The following is an 18,061-nucleotide window of genomic DNA, read 5'->3' as shown; positions in this document are numbered from 1 at the left end:
TTGCGCAAACGATGATTTTGATTGACTTACACCTATCATTGCTTTAATAGAGGTACAGTCACACTAAAAATCACCTTCCGCTAAGTTTAATGTGCATAACATGTAGTTACATCAATACATTTTCATCTCAGCTCTTTTTAATCTTCCTCCTCCAGCCCTCAATGTTGATAACCGAACATATAGTCCTACAGGTTGCCCGCCTCTCTCCACGGAAAAAGTTTCACTGGAATTTGCTTGCGATGATTTATGGATATCGCCCTATGTGAAAATGGGACATTTGGATCCGAGTGGATTTGAACGTTGAACATCTGTTGCGGGAGGGTTCCCGCCGGAGCTTGATTCAGGGCAAGATCCTTTGTAGAAAAATTGCGGGGGCTTTCTTTGGTTCCTTGTGGCCGTGGGTTGTTTTGTTTGTTAGGACACCACCGCAGGATCCAAAAAGAGTATGTAACCCTCTCATCAAGGCATATATATGTATGTTGGTGCGATATCGCGAATCGAGAGGGGCCAGGGGGACAGATCAAAATGACGGTGGCGTTGTGTTTGTGGGGATGCGTAGTTCTATAGTCAGTCATATAACTACTACCAGGCAATTTCTGGGGTGTTGGCGACGGGGAGGACACCACCAAAACGTGCGTGAAAAGATGGACTTAAAACCAACTGCCAAAGTACCAACTAAGCAGCGGAGTAAACAATGGGCCTCTGATAGACCCGAGTTCCAGCAGCCATGGGGGTTACCAATCAATAGGTGACTGGCTACACTGATGCGTAGTTTACCTGCTTGTTGGGTTGAGTTTGTATCAGTCCACCGCAATTAAACCTCGAATACAGAGTAGTCAGCAGTGCGATTCCAAAGTAGCGCATTGATACTGGCAATGGCACAATGCCAATGAACCGTCATATATATTATCTATTACATGGTTGTATATCTCTATCTGCTCGATCTCCCCCCCCTGCAGTCCGATATACTATGCATTTGGGTTGCCGTGGGTCAAGCAGTACTAGAGGTAATTTATGACCCCTGGCAACGGTTGGACCGCTCTCGGGCAGCCAACGACAGACCGCCGCATGTGAAGGTTTGTGTATCAGTACCGTCATCAATGTATCAATACGTACCGTCCTGCTAGAACCGCCGCGGCATGAATCTACGACGGGGTAATACCCGATACCTGTTAATACCAATACAGCCCCCTCGCGGCCAATCCCATCGCCCGTGTCCCTCCGAGTCCCGTTTGGAAGTCTCTTTTGGCCCTTTTTTCTGCCCGTTTCTCCCGCACTAACCAAAATTCGCTCTTCTCATCCACATTTTCTCGTTCCCAAATCCGAAACCTCGCACCTCAACCTCGTCAATTTCCAACCTCACCCTCGTTCTCTTCCTCTCTTCTCCTCTCGTTCCCTTCCGCCAAGTTCCCCCTCCACTCCTCCACATCACTTCCATCATGTTCAAGAGGTATTCACAGCCCCCGTTCTTATCCAATTGACCTAATTTCTCTCTCCCATGCTAATACTCTACGCTTAGCGGTGTTGCCCGGACCTTCGCCAGGTCTGCCCTGGCGCGACATTCCCTCAGACTTCCACAGAACCCAGCCCTGCGCTCGCTGGCCTCCAGATATGCCAGCACCTCCTCTGGACAAGTTGGAAAGATCCATCAGGTTATCGGTGCTGTTGTTGACGGTAAGTCGTGTGGTGTTCTTGTTTGTTGTTGGGGGAAATTATATGGAGGAAGGGAGGAAAAGTCACACAGAAAATGAAAACTATTTCATCCAAGGACAACCATCACCATCGATATCCATAAAAAAAAAAAAAAAAAAAGCTGGTTTTCCATCGTTTGGCTGGGTCAATGGCTCTGATGTGGGACTGCTGGGATGGATATATGCATGGATATATGCTGTTGGGATTTTTTTTTTTTTTTTTTTTTTTTTTTGGCTGACCAATTGCTTCCTTTCTCTTATGTAGTAAAATTCGACGGTGAACAACTTCCTTCCATTCTCAACGCCTTGGAAACTACCAATGGCAATCAAAAACTCGTCCTTGAGGTAGCGGTACGTGTTATCTTCTCCGCTCTATATACGCCATATCCAATTTTGCTAAATGAATTGATTCCAGCAACATTTGGGAGAAAACGTAGTCCGAACAATTGCTATGGACGGTACACTTCATACTCTCCATTCCCCTCTCACCCATTAGGACTCCATCTAACCAACAATACAGGTACCGAGGGTCTCGTCCGTGGCGCCACTGTTACTGACACTGGCGCCCCCATCATGATCCCCGTTGGCCCAGGCACCCTTGGCCGCATCATGAATGTCACTGGTGACCCGATCGACGAGCGCGGTCCAATCAAGCACTCCAAGAAGGCCCCTATTCACGCTGAGGCTCCTGAATTCGTCGAGCAATCTACCACTGCTGAGGTCCTGGTTACTGGTATCAAGGTCGTCGATCTACTAGCTCCCTACGCCCGTGGTGGAAAGATTGGTCTCTTCGGTGGTGCTGGTGTCGGAAAGACTGTCTTTATTCAGGAACTGATTGTATGTTTCTTCTCGTTTATATATAACATACCTTCTATATTTCATGTGTTTCTAACGAACTCATAGAACAACATTGCCAAGGCTCACGGTGGTTACTCCGTGTTCACCGGTGTCGGTGAGCGTACCCGTGAAGGAAACGATCTGTACCACGAAATGCAGGAAACCCGCGTCATCCAGCTGGACGGCGAGTCCAAAGTCGCCCTCGTCTTCGGCCAGATGAACGAGCCCCCCGGAGCCCGTGCCCGTGTTGCCCTGACCGGTCTGACCATCGCTGAATACTTCCGTGACGAAGAAGGCCAAGATGGTACGTTCCCCCATTCCATATATGTTTCTTGTGCGCTTTGCCAACTAAACACCACCTAGTGCTCCTCTTCATCGACAATATCTTCCGCTTCACCCAAGCCGGTTCCGAAGTGTCCGCCCTGCTAGGCCGCATCCCCTCCGCCGTCGGCTATCAACCCACCCTCGCCGTCGACATGGGTGGTATGCAAGAGCGCATCACAACTACAACAAAAGGCTCCATCACCTCCGTGCAAGCCGTCTACGTTCCCGCAGACGATCTGACAGATCCCGCCCCCGCCACCACCTTCGCCCATCTGGACGCCACAACCGTCTTGTCCCGCGGCATCTCCGAGCTGGGCATCTACCCGGCCGTCGACCCGCTGGACAGCAAGTCGCGCATGTTGGATCCGCGTATCGTGGGCGAGGAGCATTACGAGGTCGCGACGCGCGTACAGCAGATGTTGCAGGAGTATAAGTCTCTGCAGGACATTATTGCCATTCTGGGTATGGATGAGTTGTCTGAGGCGGATAAATTGACTGTTGAGCGGGCGCGGAAGTTGCAGCGGTTCCTGTCGCAACCATTTACTGTTGCGCAGGTTTTCACGGGCATTGAGGGGAAATTGGTGGATTTGAAGGATACGATTCGTAGCTTTAAGGCGATTATGAATGGGGAGGGTGATGATTTGCCCGAAGGTATGTATTGAGTTTTGGGTTCTTATTCCCATTTGCCCTTTTTTGAACTAAGTTCCGCGCCCCCCCTGATTTGTCATCCTGTTTTTTGGGTTGATTGGTTGCTAACCTGATTTTGCTGTGATATAGCTGCATTCTACATGGTTGGTGACTTCGAGTCCGCCCGCGCGAAGGGAGAGAAGATCTTGGCTGAGTTGGAGAAGTCGTAATTTCATACTCTGTACACTTGTTACATGTAGCTGATGGGATGTAAAGAATTTTTTTTTAATTTTTTTTTTCATCTGTTTTTGTTTTTAAACCTCTTGTAGATTAAGAAAAGAAAGAGAAAGAGAAAGATAAAACAAAAATCTGGATTTTAACTGACCATCCCAACCATCTGTCTATTTTCTGCGGGAGAAAGGAGGAGGTTGGGTGAATTTACCATCCATTTTCCTTGCTTCCATTGTTCTGTCCTCTCTCACTCTCTCTCTCTCTCTCTTTCTTCTCTTTCTCTCCTTTTTTTTTCGTTTTTGTTGCAGTTTTTCCCCGCCTGAAGCTGCTAGAATCTCGCTTCGTGATCACTTCGTCTCTCCCTGGACGTGACTGTATTATCCTGTGTCATATTTTCCATCCCGCATCATTTCCCTATGTACAGTACGGAACACGTGTATTATTTTGATTCCCCTCCCTTTGGGATATTAACCAACCGTTATAAAATTTGATGTTTTTTTTTTTTTTTTTTTTTTAAAGAGGGCATTACTCTGGATATTTCTATTTCTATTTCTATTTCTATTTCTATTTTTATTTTAATTGATTGATTTGATTTGTTTTATATGCGGCATCTGATTCGACGCCCGCTGTCTGTAAGTCGCCTTAGCTGCTCGCGTTTGGCTGCCTGGTTGGTGCCTGATGATATATACAGGACAACTAAAATAGTTGCGCGACCACGAAACTCCTGCAGTATATATACATTTAAATCTTCCATTCAACTTGGAGCTCATCTTCGACACTTAGTTCAGGCGAGGTGAAATTGTCTCCTTGCCTCGTTTTGTTCTTGTTGTTGTCCTTCTTCTTGTTCCCACCAGCAGAGTTCCTTCATATATCTAGACATTCTATTCATCATCATTGGGCATTCAGGGGCTGAATATATTGATCATCGTTAGACGTCGCAGGGCAACAATTCTATCCCTCCCCCCCCCCTCCCCCCTCTGTTATTGTAAAAGAAACTGCTATCTTTTTCTAATCAGTTATTTATGATATTTCCACTCGAAATAGATCAAATAACATTTCTATCCATTGTTATATCCAGAAACATCCTGTTGCCCCACGATTCCCCATCCCCTCGCAAGGCGGTAGACTAACTAGAACATATTAATCCTGCTAACTGCATATCTCCTCGCCGCCACGAACCAGCAGAGTCCAGTCCCATCCCTGGCCCGCCCAACCGACCCACCGCGCCTATGTCCCCGTTAACCCTAACCTCCCTCCCCCCAGAACTCCTCCTCCAAATCGCCTCGCAGCTCCCCGACTGTGCCTCGCTCAACTCCTTCCTCCGAACAAACCGCTACACCCATGCCCTCCTCCACTCCACCCTCTACACGCAGAACATCAGGCACGACAACTCCTCCGCCCTCGTCTGGGCTGCTACCTGCAACTGCATCGCGACCGCCAAACATCTCATAAATTATGGCGCGGACATCCACGCCAAATCCGGGCGCGTGCCGACACGATCAGGCAAATCTGGCGTGCAGACACCGTTCACGATTGCGGCGCGGGCTGGGCATATGGAGATGCTGAGGTTGTTGATTTCGAGTAATGGGGGCGTTATTCCAGGCATGCGTCACGAGCGGGAGAACAAGCGGGAGAACGAGCGGGCAGGTGAGCGTTCTAAGTCTAGCTTGTATGTTAATAGGCCGCTGTTAGCGATGGCGGCGGAAGAAGGGCAGGTGGAGGTTGTGAAGATGTTGCTTGAGGAATTCAACGTGGTCAATATAGATTCAACGGATTGGATGAGGCGGACGGCATTGTCTAGGGTGGCAATTACTACTGCTTCGAAGCATGGATATATCCTTGCGTCATACATCGACATGGAAGTGCAGCAAAGGGCGAGGGAATTCGAGGAGAGGCTGGAAGCTGTCATGAGACTGCTGTTGAAGCATGGAGCGAATCCAAGTCATGTAGATAAGGATGGCCGCATGCCGCTGGCGGTCGTGGCGGAAAAAAGGGGATCTGTAGCTATTGCGCGGCTGTTGTTGGAGTATGGGGCCGATCCGAATCAGGGAAGTTTTGAAGGGACGCCGTTGATGCTTGCCGCTCGGTCGGGGTGTATCGATGTGGTTCGCCTCCTGCTTGAATACAGCGATGCTGGGTGTGGTGTGGTGGATCTTGAGGCGCGAGATCGTACCGGCGTCACGGCGATAGGCTATGCTGTCCGAGCTGGGCAGGGAGACATCGCCCGCCTACTTCTAGATCGCGGCGTGGATCCAGACTCCGTCGACGACAATGGGTATACGCCCATATTCTGGGCGGTGGAGGCTCGTCATGAGGAGATTGTGCGCCTTCTGCTCTCCCAGTCTCGTCCAGTCGATGTGAACCGCCTACAGGGGCCGGATCGCTATTGGACGGTGTTCACCAAGGCGATGGATTCGACCGAGCCGATTTTATGGTTATTACTGTCGCTCGGAAAGCATGTGGACATCAACTCGTGCACATCGGATGGAATGCCCGCCCTGGTAGTGGCGGCAGTGGAGTCTCAGAAGGGTGCAGCCCTCGTCCGGGTACTCCTTGGGCAGAAGGGAATCATACCTGATCAACGGGACCGGGATGGGATGACAGCGCTCGCACATGCGGTGCGCATGGGCAAGTATGAGGTTGCCCAACTGCTTCTCAAGTCTGCGGACGTGGATGTTAATTCCAGAGATTATCATGGAAGATCGCCGGTGTGTCACATCTACCCTTCAGATTCAACTATGGATATGCTCCATTTGTTGGTGAAGCATGGTGCTGATGTTGACGCCAGCGAGTATGGAGAAGGTCAAACGCTGTTCGAGCGCGCTTGGAGGAAAGAGGCACTAGAGGTGATGGACTTTCTCTTTAAAGCCGGGGCGGATCCGAAGTTGGCATATAACAGGACCGGAACTCATTCTAATAGCGAGCTTCATCTATGTCACGATGCTCTATTTCAGTTGGCTATGCGTAATGGTCATGCCAGCTTATTGAAACATATCCTCGCCATGGACTTGGACGACGATGAAATTGATCCAACAAACACTATGGACGAATTGGGCAGGACGCCGCTATGCTATGCTGCCCTGCATGGCTTTAAAGATCTTGTCAAGGTGCTGCTTGCACACCGCAGCGCTGGGAGGGGTCGGAGCAAGAACATCCAACAGGCTTCACTCCCTTTTGCACTGACTCTGGCGGCAATGAACGGACATGATAAGATCGTTCTACAACTGCTAGATGCAGGCGCCCATGGCCCCAAGTCTCACTCTGATCGGGGGTTCATGCGTCTGCTGAAGTCGATGGACGGCGGATATCAGGAGGTGATGAAGATGTACATGCGCTTGCACTCACGCTCTAGAAAGGGCGGCAATCCTTCCTCTTGCTACCCCCCGTGGTTGCCATTATTTTTCGCCACTGTATACGGGCATCAGGAAGTTGTGAAGACGCTTATTGCAAGCCAGCCTGGCATGAGGCTACGGACGGAAATGGATGCTAAGGAAGTGGAGATGGAGATGGAGGATGAATTGGAAGTGGAAGTGGAGGAGGAGGGGGTGGAGGAGTGGAGGGAGGAGGAGGAAGAGGGGGAGGAGGAAGAGGGGGAGGAGGAAGAGGAAGAGGAAGAGGAGGAGGAGGAGGAGGAGGAAGAAGTCAGTAGAGTCATTGATATGACACCTTTGTGGCTAGCAGAGGAGTATGTATGGGCAACAGGCGGGGCAGTGTCTTCATCTGAGTTTGTGAGATATCAACCGGCGAGCACTCCATTCTCGGTGCGGTAGTGAGATTGGTTGGACATGAGCGTTCCTTTTTGAGATGAGGGGCAATAGACGGAGGGATTAAAATAAAATAAAAAATCACATAAAATAATTAAATATCAAGTAAAAACAAGATAAGAAGAAATTCTCTCGTGATATTTCCTCAGCTATTTTTCTACATTAGCAACGCAAGACAATAAATACAGTAAACGATAGGGAGCAGTGGCTGGCTGCCAGGTTGCCCACGACGGAGCTTTTAAACTAATATTTAGAAGCCAAACCCGCATGAAAAAGGAAAACAGATGGCCGGAGCATACGAGAAAAATGAAAAGACACCCTGAGAGGTAGTTAGTTAGTTATGATGCCATACCCCGAGAGGGTCCGCTGTACTTTTTTCTTTCTGATATTTGTTTTCTGACAATTTAACCGACGAAGTAAATCCACGGTTCAGCACCTTCAACATCCGAAAGATAACCGGAATCAGACCAGAATCATCCTCCATACTCTGATCTACCTATTTCCACCTCTGATCAAATCTCAGCAGCTATGGCGGCCTCACTTCAGTCAAAACACCAAGAATAGCGGATAGAGTTACTTTACGTGTGGCAGAAGATGGCTTCTGCTGTTGAGCTTCTCAGAAAAACAAACCCCAATTTAGCAGATAACCACAGCAACACTCCTCTGCAAATTGCTGTGCGCCTTGCCTATGATGGGATCCTGCTTTTTGCAGATTGTATGAAAGGAGGGACATGTTATGTAGTTAACTATTAGTTAAACTGAAGATACCTACAACGGCCCAATCGCATTTACATAAGCTCGAATGGAAAGGGGGTTTTTTGTCCATCCTTATTCACTTCCACACCTCTGCAAGCTCTTCAACTTCACATTCTCTGTCATCAACCTAAAAGCGTATTGTTGCCTTCGCCCTATGAATACCCTTCACCCTTTTCATAGGACAAAGGCCCAGAACTGCTGATACTGGTTATAGCACTTGTAACGCATGAACGTGTGAAAGGATATGCTCTTCCACCCTAATCTTCCCGCCCGGCACGGTGTGAGGAAAGCAATGTCCGTTTGTTGGAGAGTGGTTAGGGAATCTGCTGCACTCTGAAACTTCATCGTGAATTCGAAGGTCTATCTTCTGTATCTTCCGGAGTTAATCGGACAGGTGCCCTTCGAAGAATAGAATCGAAGAAATAGAATCGAAATGCAATGACACTAGCTGGGAGAGATTTCGTCCCAGTGCGGGGGGATGGGATGCAGTTTGGCAAGCGCCTCTCGAATGCGACGCAGCCGTTGTCCCATTCCATAATCCATAATGTTATTTACAAGATCCCTACACGGTTGAATATCTAAGGCCTCCATTAGCGAAATTGCCTTGATCTTTGACATGATATAGCGCGCTTTGATATTAGAGTACCAGACAATATAAAACACGGCCATTCGTGACGAGACAGCTCCGACGAAAGCGACAGCATCCGTAGTCGCCGGTTCCTGGAGGGGAAAGCCTGCTTTAGAAACCAACGCTGAGATGCTACGCTGTGGGTACCGCTCCCCGCGCATTGGTTCTCGGCACAATATAGCGTGCCTCCAGTAGCTTCTGCCTTGAATTCAAGAGCCAGAAACGGAAGTATATTCTCTCTAGTTGGTTGTGTGTAAGGCTGCGCCGTCCGGTGGCAGATCACATTCATCTCCTCGTCCTTCCAGCAAATCTCGCTTTCATGAGCATAGCCACAATGCCGGTCAGGTTTTGGTGCAGCGAGATGGTATAGATATTCGGGGTTCATTGGTAAGGGCTCCGTTGTCCACAGAAGGTTGGCCCCTTCAATGACGCCAAGACGCCTCACAGGGAACGCTCTGGTGTGTATGATGTTCATTAATTTTCCTTCACCATAGTTCATAAGATCTCCTGCTACCATCACCACCTCGTTCGTTTCTTCATCCGACAGGGGCGGAGATCCTTCTCGCGGCTTGAGAACATATGTATTTAGCAGCTCCTTAATATCTGGTTCTTCTGCTATTGCTCTCCCAGTTAAATCCAAGGTAATGCCATTCCGTTGAACTGCTACACGGTACAAAGGATCCGATATGCTCAGCTTTGTGTGTGAAGAGGAAGCGACAGAATCACGTTTCATTAAATCCTGTTGCGACATGTCGAGTTCCAGCTCACAAGAAGGTAGTCTGAAGTCGAATTGGTCTAGGACCGGTGCAGAGAGCTTCTCGGTGCTCAAAAAGGGTAGTGCTGTATTCGGACGGAGAATGATTTCCGGGATAGGAACATTCAACATCCAACGAAACACCGAGGATGACTGTACCTGACAGCGTTCCTCCACCCGTAGATCTGAGTTGTCGTGCTCAAAACGTTGTTTGAGCATTGTTGGTTGACGCGGCTTCGTGGGCTGCCAGGCTGCTTAGCGACGACAGCCTCACAGGCTGTGGGCAATGCACGCCTTCAGCGGCCATCGTGAAAGATAAGTGAAAAGAGATCAACAAATATAACTCCTATGGAATCCAGTGAACGCGGCCAGAGAGGAGGTTCAATGCTCTCGTCATTGACTACCTACGGCGGCAGGACAGATGAACTGACTCGCGTTGAGTCTACTCTCTGACGATTGAAGTGCCCGACCCACAAGTCCAGCTGGATTGGGTTTGCCATACTGATATTTTCTCTTTTCAGGTTGTATGAGCGCAAAACGAGGATTCACTACGGGCATAAAAACGAGAGATTACATCATAGTTCAAAATTGCCCTTGATTATGTAGCTAAGCTCTGACAGAGGGCGCATGCTGTAACTAGTTAGTCTAACAGAGGCAAAACACTTCAAATTCAATTTCCGCTGGTGACAGACATGGAAATCACCATAATACCACCGACCAACCTAGTCCAGATAATGCAAAAGTAAGTAAATAAATAAAGTAAACCAAAAGGTTTGATATAAACATTCAGCAATGAGAACAGTCTTGGGGTGCTGGGTTATGTGGGTTTGCACGAGATCGAATGCGGTTCCCCATATTCATCAGGGTCATTGTAAACGTCGCGTTCCGGATTCCCTTCACCATTGAGTATTAACGATGCAAATTTCAATCCATGCGTCCAAATGTACATAGAATTGATAAATTCCTTCCTAATTTATTTCCATGCGATATCATGAGCGCCCCATTTCCTAGGATCCTCTGAACGAATGGCGGTCCCCCGACGTCTGATATATCTGCACTCCGGCCCCGCTTGACGATGGTTAGAGTTTCCCTTAACCGTTCGTTATCAGCAAGAAGTCCTTCGTTCTCTGTAGTCCCAAATTTCTCTAGTGGTTCAGGACATGGGGCCGTTTGGCCAAAGCGCTCGCGGCGAGAAGGGTCTAACACGGATCCTGGAACTCCGGGACATGTTGAGCGGTAAATGACAACCGAAGCTCCCGAGTCTAGCCCATCTCGCAGTAGCAGAGATTCATGCCAGGCCATAGGCTGAGATTTACGTTGAAACCAAACTTCATCTGAAAGCGCATGGGGGGGGGGCAATGGAACAAATGAAAAAATTGACGACATAGGCGTGATGAACCGGAGCGTTTTCCAGCCGTGTCCTTCCGATAGGAACGTTTCAAGAGTAAAGTACGCAAATTCCGGTTCGGCATCCGCTATGATGGTAAGAGTGTCCAGACGGAGCCTGGGCAAAAGCTTGAGAATCATCGGAACCTCGTAGCGGACCGCCTCATCATTATAACCGCTGCGGTGAGGCGGCAACATCGCGACTGGTCTTGCCCGTGTTCTAACAAATCGGATCTGCGTAAGGGTTGATTCAGGGAGAGTAGAGAACTTGTCCATCAAGTCTTCTACATGTCCAAAGTTAAAAATGACATGTCTAAGCCAGAGGGACTTTGTTTCACTGTGGATCCGGCGACACGAACGTAGAATAGCCAGAGAATTGACTGCAGGTATTACAAATCGGTAATTCCGCGATAGCTCGCCAAAAGTAATTCTAGTTGAGGTGAAAAGAGTGATATAGATCTGATCCCTTATGTCTCGCGGGAACCGGAAAAATGGGCTGGCAGACTGAGGTCAATTTCTTGGACTTGAAAATTGGGAGAACAGCTCATGACGGCTGGAAGTTAATTGTCAAACAGATTGGCTATATCTCTCGACACACGCGGAGCATATGATCAGTTATGCAGAGTATGCCTCACACATATGACTTCATATTCACTTTCTCTTTCCGTAGGAGCAGCTTGAAGGATAGCCCCACCATTTGCTGTTATCAATTTTGCTTTGGTCACGTTATATATTTATCACGTGTTAACCATATGTGCAAGTTCGTCTCCCAAACGAAGACCGAATGGAACTGAGCCTGCTGAGAACTTCTGTCCTTGCAATTCGAATAGAATCCCTTGTAGGTTCATGAGTCTTACAACCTATAGATCTTAGGTACATAGACTTAGGACATGTCAGCAATCTCCTCCTTCCAAGCAGAGTAATGCAAGACCATTATTGATTGGCCAGCTGCATGCAAAGCTTGCCCGTCGTATATCCATGAAATCACAGGTTTCCCTTCAAGTAGCCAGGGGGAAGACGAGTGCGGCATGTCTTTGTAGGATAGCTTCATACAGAACCTCTCGACGATCCCAGCCCACGTTGGTGTTCCCATCCTTGATGGACAATTCTAGCAACCAGGCGAGCCGCGGCCGGGGAAAACTCGGTGTTACGACAAGATCGAGGGGGAGGACGGCCTGAAGCACAGGCCAAATGGAGGTGTCAGTGACTCACAGGCGAACGCACCGATATGGTAAATTGATCGAGCCATGTCAATACGCTGGGTTATTTTTTATATTTTCTTTCAGGGTTGATTGTCCAAGAAGTATGTGCCCAGCTGAAGAGATGTCAACCTTGATCAACTTGGGGAGTCTATGTCCTGCGAATTCAGGCTTCAAACGCCTACAACACTATCTCGCACCATGGCTTTCAATACAACAAACATCAGCCACCCATTAGAGTGGAGATGATGAAAGGAGCTCCAGAGGCTATCCAGGTGCTCTTAGATAAATTCGATTTCGCTGACATCTGTGACGGCGCGTCGGCATGCTTCCATTCAACCTGAAGGTGGTGTATCCTTGTTCGGATATATTCCCGGAAACCCAACTTATATATTGACGGGTCAATGTGATCGACAGCTGTGATTGTCACAATATTTTTTGTTTTTGTTTTTTTTAGACGGCTCCATTGCTCCTGTGACATAACACGACCCGGAATTGTTTGAGAAGCTGCAGTTCCTTCAAGATGCTGCGTCGAAGTGCCATGTACTTGGAAAATCAGTGCCCTCATGGGGTGAGGAAGTATCTCGACCGATGCTAAGCCTGGTTGTTGAACTGGAGAATCGAGACTATGTCCAAATAGTTTTCGTTAAGAATGTGTACGTCTTTCTATTTTTTTTTTTTTTTTCAGGTCAGCGCAGGTGGCAGTCAACTCAGTTAGACAGGATCGCATTAACGAGCCACAGTCTGAAATTTATTTCGGAACATAGGTCTGCTTATTCAGACATTCCCTCGGTCTCTAGTGGACCTGCAGGCCTCCAGAATCTATCATTCACGTCTAAAAGAGTAGACTATGGTATCTACCATTCTCGAACAGATACTCAGAAATCTCACACCCGTAACATACTCACAATGCGTATTATCGATATGGATGATCATCGCACCAATTAAACCGGGTCATCTGACTATATCAAGTGGCTTCCCCAGCTGATAGTGTTGAGTGCAAAAAGACTCTACCTGGGACAGATGGCATGGTGCAACTGCGTATCTGGATGGCCACTTTACGCAGAGGCCGGGAGCCCATTTGAAACCAATGCCGTGTTTGGAAGTTGAAGGCCTCGATTGGAATTTGTATTGGTGTTGTGTTGGAGATAAAGGAGAGACTGTAATCCCGCTTCAATTTGACTTGCGATGAATGATATCCATTGATTTGGTTTTTCTGCAGGTGCTGTTCGGACCCCAAACACCTCGGCTCAGCAAGGGCATCTATTTGGTTTTGAAGGCATTGTGGGAGACGGTTAAATACAGTCGGGATGATTATTGGCCGTGGTTTAAGGAAATGATTCAATGGGAAAATTAGAATTTTGCTATAATCATCAACGGCTTCCTGATAAAGATGATTTTGTCGTCTTGATGTGGTATATAGAATCAATCATGGACTAGAGTGGAAGAGAAATGAGGTCAGGTATTCTTGCAGGTTCGGGATACGGGGAACTATATGTATCACGTGATTTGAGCCATCTCTCGGGCCGACGTATCCCCAGCCACGATTGGGAGCCGTCTTCAATTATCTGGGATAAACTCTTGCGGAATTCTTGTTATTGTGCAAGTCACTGGAGAGGATGTGCATCTTGTCGTATGCAAGCTTCCGTCATTGCTGCCTCCTGTATCAGATTGGCTGATATGAAGAGAGTGCCCTCATATGCGATGTTCCCTTAAGTTACATATTCCAGCTGCCGTTAAGTAGAAGAAGGCACTTCTATGTTGACTTACTCGCCCGTACATGAAGTAATGGCAGGGGATAGCGAGAATGCATAAAGGGAACAGAATGCATGGGTTCTGATGAACATTAACTTTGCATCAAATGGTCTGAGCAATATTTGAGGTTTGAGTAACTAATCGCTTAGTCTCATCTAGTTAACTAGTTAACTACCCACAACAGGTATTTAGCTCAGAAATATAACCCCTTTCTACATCAACACCCGCCCCACTGCCAAACCTGCTATCATAAACCTGTCTGGAACTCTGATGCTTGTGCATTTGAACAGCTATAATATGGGAACCGTGGCAGCAACTGACGGAAATTTATGCCATCATTAGAACCTCGCTGGAGGCAATGCTCTCTGACATAGCCCTGTTGTCACTCTCTGTGTCGTGGTCAAACAAAACAAAAAGAAGAAGAATTTAATGAACTGAGGATTCATTTTATTATAAATGAGAAAACAGCTTGACAGCTCAAATTCAATTATCATGTCATTGTCCTAGTTAATCATTATTCATATCCCTGGCTATTTTCTTGACATATGCCCGATATCCATCTAACTACCAGTGACTATAGGTAATAAGGAGCTCAATTGTCCATTTGTCATCCATTCAAAAATTTCAAACAACATTGCATCATTATGTCCTGAGTTTTATTGACACAGGCTTTGTTTTCTCAGCAGCCAATCTCTCATTTTAAGTTCTGACGCGCATCATAAGATGTTTCAGAACTTTCAGCAACAGTTGTTGCAACACACTTGGTTTGGGCAATGCACTCCAAAGATGGTAAATTTGGTCCATTCATCTGCTGAGGCGTTCTTGCATCAGACTTGATATTTTCAATCCACCATTTCTGAGATGGCAAGGGAAGCTGTCCAGGGGAAAAAAAGCATGTTGACTTAAAGGCTCATATATCACTCGGTTTACCAACAATAGTTTCCTAGCCACTTTGGCCTAAGGTAGAACAAGACTTCCCTCATTCACAAAATGAGAGAGAACCTTCCCCTTAATATAGTCAAGGTTATCATCAGTCGTGGGGCATAGAAATCTATCAGTTGAATGATGTTGACTGTGACAAGTCAGCTAATGCAGTGGACAGGAACAATACTGATAAACTCACATGTCTCAATACTTCTAGAATTTGTTTTACATTTTTCCAGGAATGGACAACTGATCAGATTTTCGGCCTTCGACATGCCACAGCAGCAACTGCCTGGCCACGAAGTTTGACTTTGAAGACTTGATTGGAAGGGGTATCTCCAGAAAGAATTCCTCCCAGAAAGGCGTGATGAGACTTTTTGCTTATCACTGTTGCTGATATCTGTCTTGCACACACTCTCTTTTCATTTTGTTGACTTCTTTAATATCTTTCTTGGACACCAGACACAAAGGGACTGATATTTGTTCATATAATTAGTTACATCAAGCCCTGCAGTTGCATTGTAAAAATGCTACGCTGATATCGTGACGTAAGGAAGTCAAGTCTAACTCCAAGTGTGAGACACCATGTGCTACAGCTAAGCACAAGCTACTGAGAATGAGAGATGACGCTCTTGGAATATAGCTTCAGAGCCAGATTCTTAACTTGTAAATTTCGAGGTTGAGGGATTGTATCTAATGACAGAGTCTTCGACTTGGTCCGGAATGATTGAACAATTCAGGCTGTTTACCCAGCACTCATCTTCATCATCTGTTTGCAGGAGAACACAGCATTCAGATCCACTTCTCAAAGAATACCGACAGACATGCCGTTCTTCTCAGAGTAGGAACGCTGGCTTGGTTGACTGCTCCATATATTCAATGATCCCTAATGGGAGACAGATGTCGAATGGTACTCTGCCCACCTTGTCTCTATTCTCATCCCGTGGAGATATGGAATCTAAAGGGCAGGTATATACAGATGCTGCTTTAATCACGGTCATATGAAGAAGACAGGCCGGGTTGCAGAGGGGTGGAGGGACATAGGTTGACCAGTATCTCCTCTTGTATCCCACTTCCACTTTCACTGTCACCGGAGGCTCTAACGGCTCTGAAACGGCTCATGTTAACTGAACTGATTCTGGCAATTTAAGACAGATTTTTGGACTGCAGAACAAAGCAAGCCTCTCGCTTTTGAGATAATGAATGAGGTTTCAAAGAGGAGCAAAGCTGCCAAGTTGCCAACTATCATCCACATATTAGTAGTAATGACACCTTGCAAACCATTTTGAAATAAAAACAATAGATACTTGATCTTATATTCAAAAATAAAAACATCTACTCATCTGCTCTTGATGTGTAACTTTGATTTTAAACTTTAAATGATTCTGCAGAAAATATAAATCTAGAAGTGAAGTAAATCAAAAGAAATATTATAATAATATCTTTATTATAATAAAATTTTTTTAATAATTATTGATATATATTTTTTTATTATTCTGTTTTAAATATATTTTCATTCTCTGATTGATTAAAGATAAATTATATTTATATATTTTCTTTGATATATAATTATAACTATATTAGATTGTATAAATAAGTTATAACTATTTTTTTCTCTATTTTAAAATTTAATATATTATTTTTTATATTTTAAATATTTATTAAATTAAATAAATAAATTTCTTTTTATAATTTCTTTTTATATTTTAAAAATTTGAGAAATTGATAATTGAAATTTATTAAAAATTATTTAAAAGATAAAGTTATTATAACTTTGTTTAAAGTTAAAATAATAAAATAAAACTTCAATTTATCTATCTAACTAGATAGTTTTAAATAATAATAGTAAAATGAAGAATTAAAATATAAAATAAAAAATCAATAATTAAATAAATTAATAATTAAAATAAATTAGTTTTTAAAGTAAAATAAATTAATTTTAATTTATATTATAAGTAACTATTTTATTAGAAAAAACTAAATGTATATAAATTTATATAAATTATAAAATAATATAAAAATACTTCAACAAATTGTTAAAAAAAAATATAAAAAATAATATAATTACTAATATCAAAAATTAAAAAAAATTAAAATTTAGAATACTTAAAAGTTAAATAATAATAATAATTAAAAAAGTATTTTTTAAAATATTAATATTAAATTATTTAAATTTATATTAAAAAATGAAACAATCTTAACAATTAATATTATATTATTAAATTTAAAAATAATATATATAAAATATATTAATTAAAATATTATAAATTTTAATATTTTAAAAATTAAATTATAAATATAAAAAATTAACTAAAACTAAAAAATTAAAAAAATTAAAATTAATAAGTATTAAAATAAAATATTTTTAAAGTTTTTAACTATATTTATTATAAAATTATATATTATTAATATTTTTTAAATAAAATATAAAGTATTTATAGATATTTTTCTTTTAAAATTTATAAAATTTAAAAAATATATTTTTATAAACAAATATTATTATAATAGAATAAAGTATAAATAATTTAATTTTCTAAAAAAAATTAAAATAGTAATTATTATTAATTTTATCAAAATAATTATTAAATCTAATTATATAATTATTTTATATAAAAAATATATTTTAAATTAAAAGAAAATTTTTATATAATTTTTCTTCTTAATAAAATAAAAATATTATTTAATTCATTGAAAAAAAATTATAAAAATTATTTTAATAAAGTTTTATATAAAAAATACTATATTTTCTAAATTTTATAAAGTTATATTTTTACTAAACTATCTAAGTAAAATTTTAAAAAAATTATTAACTTTAGATTTTCTTTTCTAACTACTACTACTACTATTAATTAACTAAATAATAATTAAATAAAAAATAAAAAATAAAATTTAATTAATAATTTATAATAATCAATTAATTATAAATAATAACTTAATATTAAATATTATTTTTATTAATATTAAAAAATTTTTAATTATTTTTAAAGAAATACATAATCTTAATTCTATAAAATTTAAAGTTATTAAAATTTATAATAAAAAATTATATTTATTTTTATTTAATATATTATAATAAAAATATTAATATTAAAATAAAATTTTCTAAATTTATTAATTATAGTGATTAAATTATTAGTTGTAAATTCATATAAAAAAATTAAAAAAATATAAAAAAATTATATAAA

The 18,061-nt window shown here is 43.1% G+C and overlaps 4 protein-coding genes across 4 annotated transcripts; 2 read left to right on the top strand and 2 right to left on the bottom strand.

The window, feature by feature from the left end:
- Positions 1-1,439: 1,439 nt before the first annotated feature.
- PADG_08349 (ATP synthase subunit beta, mitochondrial) lies at positions 1,440-3,709 on the top strand (the record flags this gene model as incomplete). Its single annotated transcript, XM_010765325.1, has 8 exons — positions 1,440-1,450; positions 1,520-1,674; positions 1,957-2,042; positions 2,107-2,149; positions 2,212-2,528; positions 2,595-2,832; positions 2,892-3,503; positions 3,630-3,709. The coding sequence occupies 8 exons, from the start codon at positions 1,440-1,442 to the stop codon at positions 3,707-3,709; spliced, it is 1,542 nt and encodes a 513-aa protein (XP_010763627.1).
- Positions 3,710-4,939: 1,230 nt separating this feature from the next.
- PADG_08348 (uncharacterized protein) lies at positions 4,940-7,480 on the top strand (the record flags this gene model as incomplete). The annotated part of the gene is made up of 1 exon (XM_010765324.1): positions 4,940-7,480. The coding sequence occupies one exon, from the start codon at positions 4,940-4,942 to the stop codon at positions 7,478-7,480; it is 2,541 nt and encodes an 846-aa protein (XP_010763626.1).
- A 1,194-nt stretch (positions 7,481-8,674) lies between these two features.
- PADG_08347 (uncharacterized protein) lies at positions 8,675-9,831 on the bottom strand (the record flags this gene model as incomplete). Its single annotated transcript, XM_010765291.1, has 2 exons — positions 8,675-8,964; positions 9,033-9,831. The coding sequence occupies 2 exons, from the start codon at positions 9,829-9,831 to the stop codon at positions 8,675-8,677; spliced, it is 1,089 nt and encodes a 362-aa protein (XP_010763593.1).
- A 705-nt stretch (positions 9,832-10,536) lies between these two features.
- PADG_08346 (uncharacterized protein) lies at positions 10,537-11,274 on the bottom strand (the record flags this gene model as incomplete). Its single annotated transcript, XM_010765290.1, has 1 exon — positions 10,537-11,274. One exon carries the CDS (start codon positions 11,272-11,274, stop codon positions 10,537-10,539), a length of 738 nt encoding a protein of 245 aa, XP_010763592.1.
- Positions 11,275-18,061: the final 6,787 nt, after the last annotated feature.

Source organism: Paracoccidioides brasiliensis (genome assembly GCF_000150735.1).
Source record: "Paracoccidioides brasiliensis Pb18 unplaced genomic scaffold supercont2.16, whole genome shotgun sequence".
In the NCBI taxonomy this organism is placed as follows: domain Eukaryota; kingdom Fungi; phylum Ascomycota; class Eurotiomycetes; order Onygenales; family Ajellomycetaceae; genus Paracoccidioides; species Paracoccidioides brasiliensis.
Note: the sequence above shows the minus strand (reverse complement) of the source record. Positions and strands in the feature narration are given on the sequence as shown.